At 35.7% G+C, this 20,171-nt stretch overlaps 1 protein-coding gene across 7 annotated transcripts in view; it reads left to right on the top strand.

The window, feature by feature from the left end:
* The window catches only part of SREK1 (splicing regulatory glutamic acid and lysine rich protein 1), a 48,938-nt gene that overhangs the window by 6,118 nt on the left and 22,649 nt on the right, over window positions 1–20,171 (top strand). For 3 of the 7 annotated variants that reach the window (XM_060635652.3, XM_060635648.3, XM_060635647.3), the window contains exons 2-7: window positions 3,126–3,259; window positions 8,802–8,917; window positions 14,242–14,406; window positions 14,548–14,726; window positions 15,933–16,063; window positions 16,942–17,056. In XM_060635652.3, coding sequence (XP_060491635.1) covers window positions 3,126–3,259; window positions 8,802–8,917; window positions 14,242–14,406; window positions 14,548–14,726; window positions 15,933–16,063; window positions 16,942–17,056 — 840 coding nt within the window. The other 4 variants (XM_078449355.2, XM_078449344.2, XM_060635649.3 and 1 more) reach the window with 4 other exon arrangements.

Below are 20,171 nucleotides of genomic sequence, written 5' to 3'. Positions count from 1 at the left end.
GTCTTTGAGGAAATTTAAGCAGTGTGGAATGACATGACAAAATTTAGGGTTTAGAAAGATCACTCTGGCAGCTTTTGTGAAGACCATTATTAAGTAGTTCAGATTGGAGTCATTGTGATTTTTTTAGGAGCCATTGTAATAATCTGGGTGAGAAATGATGAGGGCCTGAATTAAGGCCTTGATAATGACAGTGTTAAAGGGATTAATGTGTACAAATATATGGGATGCAGTCTTCACAGGACTTTATGAAGAAGATGAAGAAGAATGAGGGTCAAGTATGGAAACAACCCCCAAATCTCAGTAGTTTTGTAAAAACAGCTTATTTTTAATGCTAAGCTTGCAGAGTAGGGAACTCTATTCATTGTGGTTGCTCACTCTGAGATGAAGCTGATGTAGCAGCCACCCATTTCTTGAATGTGGCTGGTCACTGTGGCAGAGGAAAAGAGCCAAGCGGTGGCCCTTAAAGCTCCTGAATGTCGATTCTGCTCATATTTAATTGGCCAAAACAAGTTGCATAGCCACACTTAACTTCAGGGAACAAAGACATGGATTTTTACCATGTAGTCAGAAGAGATTTGGAAATGTTTAGGGAACTGTACTAATGATGGTTACATTTAGTGACTCCAGATTCATAACATGGGTAATACAGTGATGTTTTTAACTGAGAGATGAAGTATAGGACAGGGACCAGGATTGGTGAGAAAGAGGGATGATGAATTTATTTTAGACCCAGTAAGTTTTGGGGGATGGGCCCTGTGACCATCACTGTGCAGTATTCCAGCAAGCACCTAGATCTGGGAGTCTAAAGCTCAAGAAAAGCTTCATTTGGAGATTGGGTAATGTAAAGGTGAGTTAAGTCTAGAGGTGAATGTTTTTACCTCAGTGACAAATTCATAAAGTGCTGGTCTTAGTTGTTTGGAGGTTGGGGTAGTCATTGTTGGAGAGTGCCTGTGGAAGCCTGAAATGGATAGGCTTAGATAGGAGTGAATTGGGTTGGGTTGGGTGAGAAAGAGGTAGTTTGATTTTGTTAACTTGTATTACCCTGTTTATGTCAATAGTATAAAGTTTCAAGTTCTAAATGCAAATGTGTTATCACAGTATTTTATTAATAGCATTAACATGTATGTTTAACCATTGTCAAGATGGATATGTTGCTTTATGTAAAAGATTTTTTTTTAATTTTGAAAACGGCTTCTATTTGTGGAATTGCTAATTAAATAGTACATTAAGATGCTTTAAAATTCTATATTAGTTGAATGAATAAGGTTGCATGAGATTTGGATTTAGATGATTAGACTTAGACTGAAGTCCCATTTTTGCCGTTTACTCAGGTTAGGATTATGGTCAACTTCTGTGATCTCTTTTGTAAAGTAAATGCCTTACTGCACAACGCAAATATGATATTTTTCAAATGGTCTATTTGTTTATTTTTTAATGTTTATTTATTTTTGAGAGAGAGAGACACACACAATGCAAGTGCAGGAGGGACAGAGAGAGAGACAGAGTCTGAAGCAGGCCCCAGGCTCTGAGCTGTCACCACAGAGCCTGATGCGGGGCTCAAACCCACGAGATGTGAGATCATGACCTGGGCTGAAGTCGGATGCTTAACCGACTGAGCCACCCAGGAGCCCCTGGTCTCTCCTGTTTTAGTGTGAAATATCTTAATGCTTTAAAGGACTGTATATATTATATATTAGGTATATATTTAGCTTTGGTGGCTTTTGTCCTTGCTAAAGACAGTTTTAGACTTTAATTGAACATAATCGTGGACAGATTGACAAAATGATCATCACTGAGATATTTTGGAATCTAAAAAGATGGATTCATATTCTGGAAAAACTGCTTTCATCTGGGCTGTGTCTGGTTTGCCAGACTGAACTGAATCTGATAGGATTTAGAAGGGTCTATGCTTTTCTGGGTATAAAATATGTAAAATTTTGTTTGTAAAATCTTTTGTCTGGAAAATCGCAATGCTGCCTAGGATAAAGCAGTGTAGTATATGCAAAACACCTTAATTTTCATACCATGATGTCTGTCTGTAAGATTCTGGTGAAGTTTTTAGTTAAAAGGGTTGGAAATGGTTACAAAATTTGAAGTCTTGAGGATTGGGGCTTCTATAAAGTGATTGTGCCTATTGATGATGTACTGGTTGAACATTTTTGGATTAAATCAACTGTTTTCATTTTTCACTCTGATTAAGTACTCATTAATTTACATGTCAAGTTTTTACCGATGAGGTGATAGGCCTTCCTAAATTGCTGTCAGCCTTTGCAGGCAAATTACCATTAAAAGACTAAATTTTGCCTGGTGCAGCCACTCCAGACAGCAGTATGGAGGTTCCTCAAAAAGTTAAAAATAGAACTTCCCTACCATCCAGCAGTTGCACTACTAGGTATTTACCCAAAGAATACAAAAATACTGATTCAGAGGGGGTACATGCACCTCGATGTTTATAGCCAAATTACGGAGATAGCACAAATGTCCCATCGACTGGTGAATGGACAAAGAAGACACACACACACACACACACACACACACACACAGTGGAATATTACTCGGCATAAGAAAGAATGAAATCTTGCCATTTGCAATGAAACGGATGGAGCTAAAGAGTCTTATGCTGGGCGTATTAAGTCAGAGAAAGACAAATACTTTGTGATTTCACTCATATGTGGAATTTAAGAAACAGAACAAATGAGCAAAGGGAAAAAGAGACAAACCAGGAAACAGACTCTTAACTACAGAGAACAAACTAATGGTTACCAGAGGGGCTGTGGGTGAGGGGATGGGTTAAATAGGTGATGGGGATTAAGGAGTGCACTTGCTGTGATGGGCACTACCAGGTGATGTATGGAAGTGTTGAATCACTATATTGTAAACTTGAAACTAGTACTACACTGTATGTTTACTGGAATTTGAATAAAAACTTTAAAAAGGCTAAGTTTTCATGTCTTAATGAAGACAGTAATGAAAGACATTTTCATGTCTTAATGATTCTTAGCAGTCACAATTCTTGTCTTGATTATGTAAGACTGTGTAAAGATCTGAGAAAGAAATTTCAAATGAAAATGACAAAATCAGCCAAATGTTTATTAGTCCCAATTGTTTTTCTTTTTATTTTGCAGCAACACACCTCTTGCTTTTTCTTCCAAAGTATGTTATGTTAAGTTTCGTGACCCATCAAGTGTTGGCGTGGCCCAGCATCTAACTAACACGGTTTTTATTGACAGAGCTCTGATAGTTGTACCTTGTGCAGAAGGTTGGTATCTTATTTGTTTTTTTTCTATTATTGTAATCTCTGTCCTGTGTGTTACTACCTTTGGCTTTCCTAGAAATTGGTAGGTAGATAGTACTCTGTTGTGTGTGTGTGCGTGTGTGTATGAATGAAATTTGGAGAAGGGAAAATTTTTACCTAATAATAAAATATATTAAAATGGTTGACTTATTACTTTTATATGCTTGAGATTTAATAGCCAAACATTTAAAAATTTCATGAATTACTTGGCTTCTCTGGTTTGCTTTTGTTTTTTGTAGTTAATTTGCAAGTTGTAAACGAAGGTTTCTGAAATTAAAATATTAGGGTGGTAGGGGAAATTATTTTTAATATGTAAATAAGTGAGCATTTGCCCCTATATATACAATATTAATTGTATTACATAAATAAAAGCTATGCATTTTGCCAAATTGGGGATAAATGGTATTTGTAAGAAAAATATTCATAATTTAATCTCTGACGTATCCTCGTAAGGTAATTCACCTTGTTACTGGGACCATTATTTTATATTCAGTGTGACTGCTGTGCAACTGAAATTTATGTTTTTATTTTAATGGCTTGCTTTTCTTGGAGGGTAGGTTGGGTAATTGAAGGAAAATAATGGAAAGTAATTTTCCAAGGCCTCCATCAAGGAAATAGATGTTGAAGATGGGAACAAGGCCAAAGCCTTACAGAGCTAATTATTACTAATACTTATTTTTTAGTAACTTCTATTTACAGAATCATTCACATATAATAGGCTGTGTTGAATTTGACAGTTCTAGTGTGTGATTAACTTTTATTCAGAGTACAGATTATGGCATGTGTACATGGATTTTAGAATAGGTTATTATAATTTAAATGTCTTTAAAACTTGTTTTCACTAGCGGATGGTAAATGTTTTACAACATAAAAAATTTACCTGGAACAATTTAATGAACTTTCATATGTCATGTTTTAAAAACAACCTCTTTTAGAAACCAGGTTAATATTAAAATAACCTAGTATATGGTAAACATTGCTGTGCTTCGAAAGTTTTATACTTATTTCAGAATGCCTATTCTGGGATGTCAAAAACATTATAGTTAGATAGAGTGAGTTCCATTCTGTTGGTTTTGAAGTCCCAGAATAGCACATTCTGTATTTTTTCAGATAAATTTGAAAGTCTTTTCCCATGCCTGGGGGTTAGAATGGAGTAGGGGGAATAAAATGGGTTAAAGGTAATTATTTGCTGAATCCCCATCCTTACTGTTGATCTGTAAGTGGACCGTGAGCCCACAGTTGGAGAGCAAGGTGAGAAAGCTGGTAATGGTTTAGTTGTGCATATCAAGTTCCTATCAGTTTCATGCCAGGTAAACTGCACGGGAAAAAAGAAATTAGTATATTAATTGGGAATATTAATCATATCTGAAAATTATGCCATCACCAGCACAGGACCTTGTATTATGTTAGCTCATTACTGAATTGGAAGGAAGAATACTTACAAGTGTTGCTTCGTTGGAACCTAGCTATATTCCATTGATTTTTTTCATCTATTTGAGAAGCCCAGACCGTTATTTGTCATAAGTTTTCAAGGTTATGGGTGTGTAAGAGGTTCCCTTTTTTTGTTTGTTTTACTTAATAAAGATTAATAAATACAAATTTATTATAATAGCCCTTGAGTATTACTAGTGTTGCCATTTTGAGACCATTTCACTGGTTTTGAGCATGAAAGTTTAGTTGTATTTTAGAGCACTGACTGATAAAATAATTGGTATTAGAGAAGCATTCAGATACACATTTTTCACTAGTTTAACTAAATACCACAGAATGACTTTATAGAAACTGAACTATGTTACAGTGAGCTGTCAAAGATCTGATTATGTGCTGCAAGCAAAGTTATGATGTATTGTTATACTAAAAGAGTAGCAAAGTGAGTTTGAAGTAAACCAAAGTGAAGAGTTCCCGTGGAGTAAGTTCTCTTAGAGGAGATGGGTGCTGTAAACATTCTTGTGTCAAACTTTACTGACTGCATTCTTTCTTTGATGTTACAGAAACAGCATTATGAAAGAAACGAGAAAACCATAGAAACAGTTTTAAGAAAATTTTTTCAGTTTCTTTGAATTTGCTGTTTTTGTAATGCAGACAGTTTTGTAACAAGCTCCTAAAGCTGTATAAGTAATGTTTGGTGTGTAAGTTTCATACAGAGTAAGCATTAACTATTGTTAATGAAACATGCCATTTCAAAATAAAATATACTTTCATTATACTTGTCCAAATATGACCTTTTTGTTGTTGCGTGCATCTCAGATTTCTTTTTTATAAATGTTAACACTTAGAAAAAGATAAGGTCAAACATAACAAGGGTGTCAAGCCTAATCATCAGTCGTAACTTTATGTCCACATTTTCTGGTAGATGGATTTTGACTATTAATTTGGTTTTGTATGTTTTCTCTATGTGATATTTGTGCATTATTAGATGACTAGACTGGCCAAGGCAGACCTGTTACACTTGCCTGAGTTAGGCATTGTTTGCCATGCCACTAAACCTGCCGTCAAGTGAAACCTTCATTGGGGAAATGAGATCGGAGTCTGAACCGCAGAAGATGGACGCCCTGTCTCTGTTTTTTATTGTTTTACTTTAATTTCATTTCTTTTTCTTTATTTTGTCCCTTTTTTTTGTTTTTGTTTTTGTTTTTGTTTTTGTTTTGTTAAATCTCTTTCACTTTAACTTGTGAGCTGGTTTTCCAGTTCTTTGTAAATGGTATTCCATTAAGGGTTCATAACATTGCTTTGCAGATTATATTGGGAGATGATTAGCAGAGCTCAAGCTTACGATAAAGTAAATTTTCATAGTAAACTAGGATACAGTGTTGTGAAGCTCAGTGAGTCTTAATTGGTGTTATAGACTGCACAGGTACATTTTGTTCTCAAAACACTAAAACACTGGTAGAATTGTTAGGAACATTTTGTGATCTCATTGCAACATTTTTGCAGTTTTTCTCCCAAATCTACATCTTTCATAAAAACCAACTGATAGCCTTTAATTTTCATCCTTCCCCCTAGAATTTTAAGCATACAAAATCCTCAAGGAAAATAAGTAAATTTCTTAGAAAATAACTTAATTCCTTGACTTACAAAGACTTTTACTTGCCTGCATGGGGAATGGATATTTGAGAAGCTTGAAAACTTACTTTCATGTATGTTTCTCTGCTTGAATTTTTTGAAAAATTTTCATATGTTACCAGCTTCTAAATGGAATCTGAGGATTAGGATTAGTACTTAATTTTAATACCGTGAGAGCTCTTTTTCCTCTCAGTTGTCTTTGAGGAGTATAGTTTGGGAAAAATGCTAAATGCTTGTTTGCTTTATACTTTTATATACTCTGATAGTATTTGGAAGGTAATTTTGATAGAATTCTGTCTTGGAAGTTAAGCAATGGGACTTTTTTCTTCAAGGATCTTTAATGGTAATTAGAATTAAAACATGTGCCTATTTATGGTTAGACTTAATATTTATAGTAGTTTATTACTACTGTGATAGGCAGGGAGAGTCAGACAACCTATTGATAAGTGAGTCTTTGTAATATTAAGTATTCAACTTTTAGCCTGTGTTGAATACGTTGTGTAGTTTTACTACACTGTCTTGTAGACACTTATGCTTATTTAATTGACAAGTAATTCTAAATTGGGAACATTAACAGATTGAAACTGTTTATTTGTTTTTTGGGTGCACACATTAGGGTAATGAAGCATAAGATTTACACTGTGGAACCTCAATTGATTTATCAAGATGTGTTCAGGTTTTATAAGCATTTGAAAAATAATACGTAAAATGGGTCCGGTAGTAATATAAATAGCTTAGTATATATGTGGGTATACAGATACGTGTATTAATACCAATAACATAAAATAAATTCTTGTTATTTCATGTCTTCAGTAAGGCCTACCTACATTTTATTTATATTTATGCATGTTTAAAAAATTCTTTGCTTGTGCAGAATTTACATGAAATAAAAAGATAACTGTTTTTGAAATTAGTACATTAATGGAGACTTACATGTTGCAAAATTTAGGGAAAAGGCGTTTGTTAAAGCTAATCAAATGTAATTTTTCTGTTATAACAAAGGTGTAACCATTATTTAAAGCAAACTTTAAAAGCTGTCTTGAATTTGATCCATGTTTAGAGGTATATGCAGATAATATTGTTTAGAGATTTATCCTGCACATCTGGTTGTTTTAAATAGAATTTCTTCCTCTAAAATCCAGCATGGTGCTTTTGAAACGTACTCCATATGCTATTTCCAATTTAGTGTGACTCTGTACACTGTGTTTTAAATTATTTTTGAAGACTCCATAATGGAAGTGTATAGCCAACTACCACATAATTATAAGTAGTTCTTCTAAAATTGATATCTGTAGTCAGATTTTTAAGAACTATTTTAGTGGGGGCGGTAAGAGAGAGGACACAGTGGGAAAACGTGTGAAAGTTGCAGTTCTTATCAAAATTAATTGGTTAGAATTTAATAGTTAAATACAGCAAATTGAACTTATTTTAGAGTAGATTTTTCATTAATTGTAGGGATTTTTTTCTTAGTGTCTAAGAATATTTTAGTGTTTTTGTTGTTATTTTTATTAGGCAGTTAAGATACTTACAAGCAAGACATTTAGGCATTAACCACCCCTCTTCAGACAAGGATACATAAATTGGTTCTAAAAGTCAGGAGTTTAAGAAGTTTCCTGAGACTAGGGAACTTTTATTGTTAGGAATTCTCAAAAATTTTAAGTTTCCCAAGGCATATTCTTTGAAATTGGATTCTTTTAGGCTAGGTCTCTGACCTAGTTGGTGAGATGTCTTCTTAACTGGATGGGTGTAGGCTTCCTTTTAAATTGAAGCTGATTGCTTGCAGTAGGCTTTTGTTTTTTTCTGTCTACTTGAAAGTGAATGGAATTTATTGGGAGGTTATTAAAATTGTTTGCATCACCAGTAGGTAGGTTTAGTAACCAGGATAGGGGCACCCATTAAGGAACAAATTTCAATTCGCACATATTTGTTTTTCCTTTTCTTTTTTTTGACTAATTTGGTTATTTGCCATTTCTGGGGATTAAACTTTAAAAAATGTTCTTCTTTTCTGTATCTGATGTTCTGTGTGCTATTAGTGATGCAGCCAACACGAACGGTTGTCATGTGTAACACAACTTTCGATCACCGCGAAAACACCGTCCTGGGAAAGCGTCCATGCTTGATATCGTTTGGTTCATGAACATTAAGTTTCCAGTACAGGTGACCCATAGCTCAAAGTGTTAAATAATTGTCTACATTATTCAATTTTTAAAATAATATTCCATTATTGAGATTGTTAGTCTTTGAAGTTTTGCTCACTTTTATTTTTCCTAGTAGAGCAGGATAAAAGGAAAGACTTAAGTTCTTATTTATTTCTTTATACAGATCTGATAGATAGATTCATTTATTATTATTATTTTTTAAGTGCAAGGGTAATTGTAAAGTCATAGTGTAAAGTTTGTGTGGTGTTTCTGCTTTCCATAATGTTTGGAACTTGCCTCTGCAGGTAAAATTCCAGAGGAATCCAAAGCTCTCTCTTTATTGGCTCCTGCTCCAACCATGACAAGTCTCATGCCTGGTGCAGGCTTGCTTCCCATTCCGACCCCAAATCCCTTGACTACAGTAAGTATTACACACCCTTTTTTGAAACGGATTTATGTTTACTTGTGTAATTAGCTGAATAAAGAGCTTAGAAAATTATTTCTGTTTAAAACTTTTTTTAAATGAAAAGGATTCAGAATGTTTACTTAAACCACCCCCCCCCCCGTTATCACTGACAGTTTAAACTGACTTTCGGAATTACTTCTGAAGTAATTGGCATTCATTTAAATTTGAGAACTAAATAGATTATTCATTAGAAAATCAGTTATTGACACTTAGCATTTTAGATCACATGGGGAATTGGAAAATCTAGGTAACTGTATTCCCCATTTCATGAAGACTAAATCTATTAAAGTAAAATAAAATGACCCATAGCTTTGTAACAGGAAAAAAACCTCTGAGAAACATTTGTCTGATATTGAGAAAATGTAACAAGATAAAAACATGGCAGAAATATTTTTTTCATTAACTGTGTACAATTAAATAGGAATTTATTACTGTTTTTGTAATTTCTAGGAGGGGTTAAAAAAGATTTTGCTGCTACTGGGCTCTTGGTTTTTTGTTTTTGTTTTTAGAGTGAGAGAAAGAGAACATGTGCATGAGGGTGGGAGACAGTGCAGAGGGCGAGAGAGAGAAAATCTCTAGAAGGCTCCATGCTCAGCACAGGGCTTGATTCCACTACCCTGGAATCGTGACCTAAGCCTAAATCAAGGCTCACTTGCTCAACCAACTGAACCACCCAGGTGCTCCTGGGCTCTTGGTTTTTATGTAAAAGATTCCAGTCATATTTAATTTAAAGAAGGGTCATTTTTCTTCAAAAATTAATGGAAGCCAAAATATAAAATTCACCTTATTTGCAAGTTGTATCTTAGCTTTGTGGTTTTAGATTATTAGGGGATGAACTAATACTAGCTTTATGATAGTAATTTTTTTTTAAATACTTCTTTTCTTTCTTATTTTTAAAAATTTTGAGTAATCACTTCACCCAGCGTGGGGCTTGAACTCACAACCCAGAGATCAAGAGTTGCATACTCCACCAACTGAACTACAAACCGCCCCCCCCCCCCCCATCTCTTTTTAAAGTAAGCTTTGCCCCTGTTGTGCTTGAACTTATGACGTGGAGATCAAGGGTAGCAGGCTCTGCTGACTATATCAACTAGGTGTCTTGGGATGGTAGTTTGTTTACTCAGGTTATAAAAGTGGTCTCTGAAACTTTGAAATGCACAATTTTAGTTCTTGTTTGCATAAGATTGTTCTGCTGGAGACCTGCATTGTGATCCGTGGTGGGAAAATGCTTTTTTTTAAAAAAATGTTTATTTATTTTTGGGAGGGAGAGAGACAGAGCATGAGCAGGGGAGGGGCATAGAGAGAGGGAGACACAGAATCCGAAGCAGGCTCCAGGCTCTGAGCTGTCAGCACAGAGCCCGACGCGGGGCTCAAACCCACACACTATGAGATCATGATCTGAGCCAGTCAGATGCTTAACTGTCTGAGCCACCCAGACACCCAGGAAAATGCTTTTTAAAAAAAAAAAAAAAAATTTTTTTTTTAAACATTTATTCATTTTTGAGAGGCAGAGAGAAACAGAGCATGAGCGGGGAAGGGGCAGAGAGAGAAGGAGACACAGAATCCGAAGCAGGCTCCAGGTTCTGAGCGGTCAGCACAGAGCCCAATGCGGGGCTCTAACTCACGAACTGCGAGATCATGACCTGAGCCGAAGTCAGACGGTCAACCAACTGAGCCACCCAGGCGCCCCCCGGGAAAATGCTTTTTAATAGAACATCTGATCATTTGAGTTGGGCTTTTTAGAAATTTTCTAGAAAATTTTAATTTGGTTATTTTGTGGTATATTTTACCATATAAATTTCCGGATCATTACCTTTTTCTCAGACAATATTGTCTTCTTATCTTGAAAATTCTTAGGGTTTATTTAGCAATAGCCTAAAGTTTTTATTTAATTTGTTGCCTTGAGAGGAAATGGTTTTCTCTTATTTCAGCTGTAGATATCTATTACTTTGAAATTTAGTTTATGAAGAACATATTGAGTGAGAAAACAGGGAAGTGGCCCATTATGACTTGGTGCTTGCTTACCTCGCTGACTTTTTTTTCTACCTGTTTTCCTGGCTTACTTTATATTGGCCATATATACAAGCATAATTTTGCCTTAGGACTTTTGTACTTCTGTATTCATCTCTGCCTAGAATATTTCGTCTTCAGGGAGACCATAGTTTCTATGTCAGAAAGCAAAAGTGTTACATCAGGAATCTAGATCATCTTTACCCCATCAAAGACCAAAAGGGTAAATACTTCGGTTTCTTAGACCAGAGCTGGAAAGTAGACTAATAAAAAGAAGGGTAATTTTATTGTTACAGAGCATCCACATTCAACAGAACTTTCTGCTGTGCTGGAAATGCCTGTATCAGTACTATTGAATGTGGTAGCCACTAGTAATATGGGGTTGTTGAGCACTTGAATCATGGCTCTTGTGACTGAGGCTCTGAATTTTAATTAAAATTCAAACAGCTGTGTGTGATTAGTGACAACCCTATTAAATAGCATAGGTATATGCAGAATGGTATAGTAAAAAGAGACAGAAAAATGTTCCTAAAGAACTGAATGATCTTTAAATTTGAGAAACAAAGGGGTTGGATTAGATGCTTTGGAAAAGCCCATTCCAAGTCTTTGTATATAGTGTCCCAGTGGAGAAAATTTGCAGATCAAGGAGATTGACAACTGGAAAGGCCTGTTTAATGCTTTAAATCCATGCAAAACTAATAAATAATAAGACCCATATTTGTTATTTAACTTAATGGGATGTAGTAATTCTTTTGCACAGTAAAACAAATTTAATGTTATGCTCAAACATCTTTGTACCTTATACAATAGAAGACAAGGGGTGAGGGGAAAAAAGGAGTGTCAGTACAGAAGCAAACATGGAGAAAAACTAGGCTCAGATGGTGGTAGTCTTGATTCATAGAGATCACTCACTCACTCTGAACTAAGATATTTTGTACAACTTTATGATAACTTGAAATGGTAATGCTGAGCAATAAATCTAACATCTGTTAGCAAGATACCACAGATTATAGTATGTGCTACGAAGAACAAAGCAGTGATGTTGTAGAGAGTAAATGAAGCTTTATATAAAGTCAGGGAAAGCCTCTTAGAGGGGATCAGTGACATGATGCCTGAAGGATTTGACTGGCAGAAGCTGGGAGAAGAGTGTTTTGGCAGAAGGAATGCCAAATGAAATGCATCAGGTGGGAAAAACTTGTGTTTTCAATGAATAAATAGAATGGCAGTCCGTATAGCTGAAGCTTTGTAAATGGGGGTGGTGGAAGTATGTGTTGTGAGATTTTGGAGAGAGAGATAGGGTACTGATTATAGGGCTTTTTGGCCATGGAAAGGAGTTTGAATTTTATTCTAAAGATAATTAGAAGCCATTGGTTAGTTTTAAGCAGGGTAAGACATGACTTTGACATGTTTTAAGAAGATGATACACAGGCCACTTGACAAGTGTAAGTGATAATTGTTTCATCAACTTACATTTTCACCTTTAGGAAGTCTTGTTCTTTGGTATTTGCTTAATCTTAGTTTGTAACAATATACAGTCAGTGCTCAAAATTTTCTTAAATTGCATAAATGGAAAGTTGTAGTGTTTTTTTCCCCCTTGAAATGTCTTTGCATTTTTCTGCAGAATTTTCCATTTTCAAACTTTGGGATCTTTTCTTTTCTAATTTAAGTTCACATTAAAAACATGTTCCTTGGGGCACCTGGGTGGCTCAGTTGATTAAGTGTACCACTCTTCGTTTCAGCTCAGGTATGATTCTGCAGTTTCGTGAGTTCAGGCCCCGTATTGGGCTCTGTGCTGGCAACATGGAGCCTGCTTGGGATTCTCGCTCTCTGCCCCTCCCCCATTCACGCTGTCTCTGTATCTCAAATAAATTTAAAAAAACTTCCTTAATGCTTGAACTAAAAACTGAATTTAATTATGTTACGAAAGATCATCCAAAGGTTTTTTTCTGTTCCTACCAGAGTATAAGTAAGTTTAATATTTTCAATTTCTTTTCTTAGGTAAACTTTGTACCTGTTTTAGTTTTAGTCTGTATATAGTGGTTCCCTGCCTTTACCACTTGGTAGCTCAATAGCTTTGGGAAAATCATTAACTTCTGTAAGTCCTTTTCTTTGTGAAATTGGCATAATATTCATATCTATCTTCTAGGGTTAGCAAAAGTTAGGAGCCATGATTATTAACTATTAGGAACTTAGTCACTGTTGCTGAATGCCCAGGATGCACTTGATTCTCAATATTTGTGAATTCTGTGCTTGTGAATTCACCAACTAGCTAAAATATGTTTGAAACCTCAAAATCAGTACATGGCGGAACATTGCTTGATATGTTCATTTTCAGCTAAGTTCAAACAGCAGTACCCTGCCTTCTTGTCTTACCTGTAATGCTGTAATATTTTTTGTGTATTTTTTTTGCTGATTTTGCTTTTTAAGCTAGTACCCAAGTATTGAAGTGCTGTCTCATGTTCCTGAGGGGCTGGAAGGCTGTGATAGGCCTTACGGAGAAAACCCAGGCATTAGATAAGGTTCATTGAAGCACTGGTTGATAGTGCTTCTGGCTGTGAGTTCAATGTTAATGAATCAGCTTTATATATTACATTAGGTGTCTTTAACTAGAAACACATAAAACAAGATAATGCAGTTATTGGTGATGAAACTGTGACCAGAAGCTCTCAGGAACCTAGCCCTGTATTTTCCCTAGGAGTGATAACATATTCAATAATCCAGTTCATGGCAACTTCATAGTACATAACTACTGTGAAAATGAGAATTGACTGTTCATTTTTAGTCTCAAGTTTGAAAGTATTTAAAATACCCAGATAAGAATTATGTTGTATTTCTGGGGTGTTTTGGTGGCTCGGTCAGTTAAGTGTCTGGCTTTGGCTCAGGTCATGATCTTGTGGTTAATGAGTTTGAGCCCCACGTCAGGCTCTGTACCCACAGCTCAGAGCCTGCAGCCTGCTTTGGAGTGTGTGTCTCCCTCTCTCTCTCTCTGCCCTTCCCTGATTGCAATCTGTCTCTCTCTCTCTCTCAAAAATAAATAAACATTAAAGACATTTTTATGTCTTTAAAAAAAAGAATTAGGTTACATTTCTAATTGTACATAGAACTTCTGTGACCTCACTTTCAATAATTTAGACACACACCTGGACTCCCTAGTCACTTTCCATTCTTGTTGAGTTGATTGTTTCTTTTTAAGATTAAAGAGTGGTAATGTTTGATGCTAATAGAAAATATGTGTGATTTTTTTTGTTTGTTTGTTTGTTTTTTTGTAGTTGGGTGTTTCCCTTAGCAGTTTGGGAGCTATACCAGCAGCAGCACTAGACCCCAACATTGCAACACTTGGAGAGATACCACAGCCACCGCTTATGGGAAATGTGGATCCTTCCAAAATTGATGAAATTAGGAGAACAGTCTACGTTGGCAATTTGAATTCCCAGGTAACTAATTTAAGAAGAAAGTGAGTGGTAGGACCTCTTAATCTTTTCCCATTCTTAAAAGTCCTACCGATTGATAAAATAATATTTACCTAATTTTTAAAAAAGAGTATACTTTATTAAAGCGTGACTTTGTTTCTTCAGACAACGACAGCTGATCAACTTCTTGAATTTTTTAAACAAGTTGGAGAAGTGAAGTTTGTACGGATGGCAGGTGATGAGACTCAGCCAACTCGGTTTGCTTTTGTGGAATTTGCAGACCAAAATTCTGTACCAAGGGCCCTTGCTTTTAATGGAGTTATGTTTGGAGACAGGCCACTGAAGTAAGAAACCCTAAACAAAGAAATTTTAATGATTTTGGAAAAACTTAAAGTATTGCTGATATAATTAAGGCCTTTTTTTTTTCTTTTTAATAGTAATTGGCAATTTGTGGAAAGGAAGACTTTGTGTTAAGTATAAATGAAATACATGGGTTACTTACCATTTTAGTCTTTAAAGTTATATTTCACAATGTCTTATTTTCTATTTTATAAGATCTGATTTGATGTTAACATTATTTATATGCTTCGTGTAATGATTGTAGGTCTTTTTCTATAAGCTATAATAAGATTGGTTTTGCTTTATAACTAGACTTACAGATGATTTAACATAGAGTTGAACTTAGAGTAATACAGTAATGAGAATTTTGGTAAGTCCAAGATCCCATGAAGAAAATAGTATTAAATATTTAGAAATGCTTTAAATCATACATTTTGAGTTTTAATATTTTCTGATATTCTTGTTTGCAAAATGAAAAATTGGTGTAGACTTTACATGTTCAAGACCAGAAATTCTATTTCATGCAGATTATTGAGGCAACAGTTTTATCTGAACTTCGTAGGTAATTGCATTAGTTATACAGCTTGATCATGATTCAGGTATGAAAGGATAAAAATCTCTTTCTAGTGAATGCTTGTCTTCTCAATGTGAAAGGGGTAAAGCGAGACTCACCAAATTCATTTATGTGCATCAGAGAAACCACTGTAACCTGCTAGGGAAGAGTTTTATCAGGTGCTTCCCACGTTCAAAGTTATAGCTGACTCACCCATGGTTCACAGTTGATTAAAATTGTGCACATAATACACAGCTTCCCCTTCAACCTCCTGGGGTGCAGAGCTATCAACAAAATCTTGTAAGACGAGAAATGATTCATTTTAATATTGGTGTTAGCATTTTAATTTATTATAATTCTAAGTTGTGTGGAAAAGCACTTGTCCTGGTATATTGAAGTTGTTAAAGAAATCAACTAGGGTTCAGTTTTTCCTTCTTTTTTTCCTTGCTTTTGACTTTGTTAGCAAGAGGTAAGGATGGGTGATAACGAGAAGAATTATGGTTTTGATGTTGGTTTTGGTTATTCTGTATTTAGCTGTATTGTTCTTAGTGTGCTTTCAAGCTGTCCTCACATGTAAATCTTTGTATCATGTAAACATTTGTTTTATGTTTTGTAAAATATGGTGTGTATTTGTGATATGCTAATATTTTTAATTTAGAATTAATCACTCCAACAATGCAATAGTAAAACCCCCTGAGATGACACCTCAGGCTGCAGCTAAGGAGTTAGAAGAAGTAATGAAGCGAGTGCGAGAGGCTCAGTCATTTATCTCAGCAGCCATTGAACCAGGTAAGGCAATAGTGTTGTTACATAGGTCACACTTTAAGATCAGAGAATCGTAGAACTGGAAGGAATTTTAGAAATTATCTTGGTTAGTCCCTTCATTTTACAAGAAGACTGAAACTCAAGAAAGAGTAAGTGACTTACTAGTGTCTAAGGTCAAAGAACTGCTTAGCCCAAATGTGTTTTCCCTTGATACTGAATTTTAAGGCACATTAGCTTGAGTTAATCAGTTCTTTATATTTTCATAGCACAGTTAGTGCTCAAAACTGATTTACTTAAAGCAAGGTATAAATGTTATTGTGAAGCTAAAAACAAGAACAAATACACTTAAAATGTTCTAATTGAGAAGATTCACTTTCCTTCAAAGTTTTAATTTTAAAAATAGGAAAGAGAACCCATGATTCAGAAAAAACACAGGGACTGTTTTAGCAAGATAAAAAGGAACACCTACTGAGACTTTATGTTGCTTTTACTAAAAGTTAAAAATCCAAGCAAAAATGTGTAGGTGGTTTACAGTTGAGCACATTTTCTAAATTAGCACTCAGAATTTAAGCTTCACTCTAGCAAAATAAATGGAGAGAAGATTTACAGTCACTGTCCTAGGAATTACAGACATGTTATAATCGTACGTTATGGCAGCAACAAAATACTACGAACAGCTGTTTATAATCATCTGGTTTATATGTACTGCTGCAGGGTGGCTGCACTCAACGAGTTTATGCAATGACTTTCTTGGATGTTTCTGAAGGATAATTGCACAGGAGGAGGATGTACAGAGAGTAGGCCCCTTGCACTATATGTGGTACATTCCACTTGTGCCTGATTATTAACTGGGATCTTTAATTGTTCTGAGCTTACACTGCAAAGTGGTTTTTTCCTCCCAGAGTCTGGAAAGAGCAATGAAAGAAAAGGCGGTCGATCTCGTTCCCACACTCGCTCAAAATCCAGGTCTAGTTCAAAATCCCATTCTAGACGAAAAAGATCACAGTCAAAACACAGGTGAGAACTTCTGCTATCATCTTACAAAGTTTTGTTGTCTTGTATTTAAAATAGTTAAGATTTTCTGAGTTTTTCTTTAAATATCAGAATTTAGAAACTTCAGCGGAGTTCAGGAATTATGGTTCCAATTAAATGTTTCTTTAATTATAATACTGTAGTTAAGAATGAAATTTTATCTAATCAGTGTATAATTTTTATGATCTCAACTAATTTTCAGTTTTAGAAGTTGGTTTTCTTTTGTAAGGTGCTCTAATCCTGAATTTTCTACGACTAGACCAGCCTTCATACAGAACCGGCAGAAACTTTTCATTCTTTTTATTGAGAAAAGGGAACTCCACCCAACCCCCTGTCTTCTCAAGGCTTGGGGTATAGAACTTCAGATCTTGGTTTCCAGTAGTTACCTATATCTGGTCCCATGCGTCAAATGGGGTGCTTCACATTTTTGGTAACATTGATGGTAAGAGCCTTCTGCACCCACTTTGGGAGCTGAAACACAGGAGTAACTTGGCAGCTGTAGCTCCAGCTGTTATGCTTCAACTCTGTTTCTTTTCTATTTATCTTTTTGTTTTTGATGTTTCTTTATTTTGAGAGAGAGAATGTGTGCGTGTGAGTAGGGAGGCATAGAGAGAAAGAAGAATCCCAAGCAGGCCCTGTGCTGTCAGTGGGTAGCGCATAGAGTGGTTTGATCCCACAACCGTGAGCTCATGACCTGAGCCAAAATCAAGGGTTGGATGTTTAACTGACTGAGCCACCCAGCTGTCCGTATTTATCTTACTTTTGAGTACAGTTCTATCCTTTTAATTTTCTTTATTAAAAAAAATTCTGTTTCATTGTATTTAGTCCAGAGTGGACCTCAGAATGTACTCATAACTTGTGACAGCATCTTGATTGGAAGTGTCCTAAAGAATCGTGGCCAAAGTGATAACTTCTATTGTCTTCTTTAAGATACGGAGGGAGGTGATATTGAAATGTGAAGTCGTATATAATGGATCCTAATTACGTGTTATATGTGCGTGCATGCTGCAGTCTAAAGAGAAGGGGTAGAGGAAGGTGTGTGTGTGTCTGTGCTGTGGTATTAGAGGAGGAGGAGGGCTCGAGGGGAGGGAAAAAAGGAAACCAGTATGTGGTATGTTGAACCTCATTAGCAAGCTCAGTTTAGTCTGTTTTTCTACGATACCAAGGAAATTAAAGCAATGAAATGGAAAAAAAAATACGATGTTCTTTGTTTGACTCTAGTGAACTATTCTTCTAGCTATTTACTCGTATATACTTTTCTGTTATTAGTTTGTAAAATCTTGTTGGGGATATGGTTTTACTGTTTCCCTTCAAGGCCTTTCAGCAAGGCAAGTTCAGATCCAAGTGAAGGAAGTTGTGTCACGTACAAGAAACAAGGCAGTGCCACAGGAGCCAGAGTTGGAGAAGGAAAGTGGTACAGAAACAGTGGTACTAGGTTGTGGATATTTCTGCAGGTTGACAGGCTGTGATGAAGGTAAAGGAGTTACAGGAAATACAGAATTGAGCTGAAGAGTAATTACTTTTTTTCTGAAGAAAAAAAGAGACCCAAGACCTGAATCTCATTTTGTGTTGATGACAAGAGGTGTGCTCCAAGTCTGATACCTTCATGGTTTTCTAAGGTTGGAAAAAAGCAAAACTTGATTAACATTTGTTTCCTTGATGAGGTCTGTGAATTCAGATTTATCTGTTGGAGTATATTATTTAATTCTGTTTTAAGGTGCTTGGTCTTATTTTAGGTTAGGTATATTTGGATATTTTCCCTTTCCAAGGGTTAGTGGGAGAAGGATTATTCAGTCTAAAATGAAATTTATGAAATAAATATTTAAAGTAATTTGTTAATTGTTCTTAATTCGTGAGAATGCTTTCCTGTAGGTCTGACTACATAGCAATAGAAATTGCTTGGGGTTTTTTTTGTATTTTTTTAAATGTTTATTTTTGAGAGAGAGAGAGTGGGGGGAGGGGCAGAGAGAGAGGGAGACACAGAATTTGAAGCAGACTCCAGGCTCTGAGCTGTCAGCACAGAGCCCAATGTGGGGCTTGAACTCAGGAGCTGTGAGATGGTGATCTGAGTCAAAGTCGGATGCTTAACCTACTGAGCCACCCTGAATTACTGGGTAATTTCAGGTGTTCCAGAAATTGCTTGTTCTTGACATATACATGCACATATATATATATACCTACCACTCACATAGATTTATTTTATAAATTTGTACTATTTTTATATATGTAGAACCACATGTGACCTTTACTGAGCTCATAAAGAAATACAAAAGAAGATAGGTTCTTTTTAAGGGGACAAAAAAAATTCCTTACTCAGAAACATTTGACTTACGGATCTTGATATGGAGGAACCTACTCCTGTTGCCACTTCCCTGGTAGGGGAGGAGGGGGATGGTAGGCATTTCTTGGCTTCCCCTCCCCTGCTAGTTGGATTTGATACCAACCTCAGCTCTGGCTCTCCCCCACTAAACTTAATAGCAGGAGTGTGAGTTTAGAATCCTTTGCTTTTGAAGGCCTACCCTCTTCCACTTTCTCAGCATTCTCAGATGCTTCTAGAGCCTTCCTCCCCACCAACACCCCTGCGCCCCCATCCTTTCCCTGTTCCTTCCCCTTTTATAATAGGAGGTAGGAAGGAGTTTTTTGTCACTTTGACCTTCATGAGTAACCTTGACAGACCAGCATGGGAACTCTTAAGACATTTTATAGTATTTTAATGGGAAACAGCGGACTTAGAGTTGAACTTTGATGAGACATAATGGTAAGTTGCCCTGTATTTGCAGTTTAATTATAAATGCAGTTTTGTATTTTATGCTAAAATAAGATCTCCTAATGATCACTGAAGTTTTTATCTGTGGTTAGATTAGATTTGCTTTTGACTTGAAGCTTTTAGCGATCCTAATCAGAACACTTCTTGTAGGTGACTAGTGGGTGAGATAGGGACTTGAAAGTATTTAATGTCAAAATTAAAATACTACAGTAATTACTCTTGGGACTTTCAAACTCTGAGGACCATAGGGTAAGATACGAAGCCACGTGAACAGTGTTTTTTAAATTAATTTTTACTTACTAAGGCTACACCTAATTTTTTAAAAGGTGTTTC

The sequence above is a fragment of the Panthera onca genome, chromosome A1 (genome assembly GCF_046562875.1).
Source record: "Panthera onca isolate mPanOnc1 chromosome A1, mPanOnc1 haplotype 2, whole genome shotgun sequence".
Classification (NCBI taxonomy): Eukaryota; Metazoa; Chordata; class Mammalia; order Carnivora; family Felidae; genus Panthera; species Panthera onca.
Note: the sequence above shows the minus strand (reverse complement) of the source record. Positions and strands in the feature narration are given on the sequence as shown.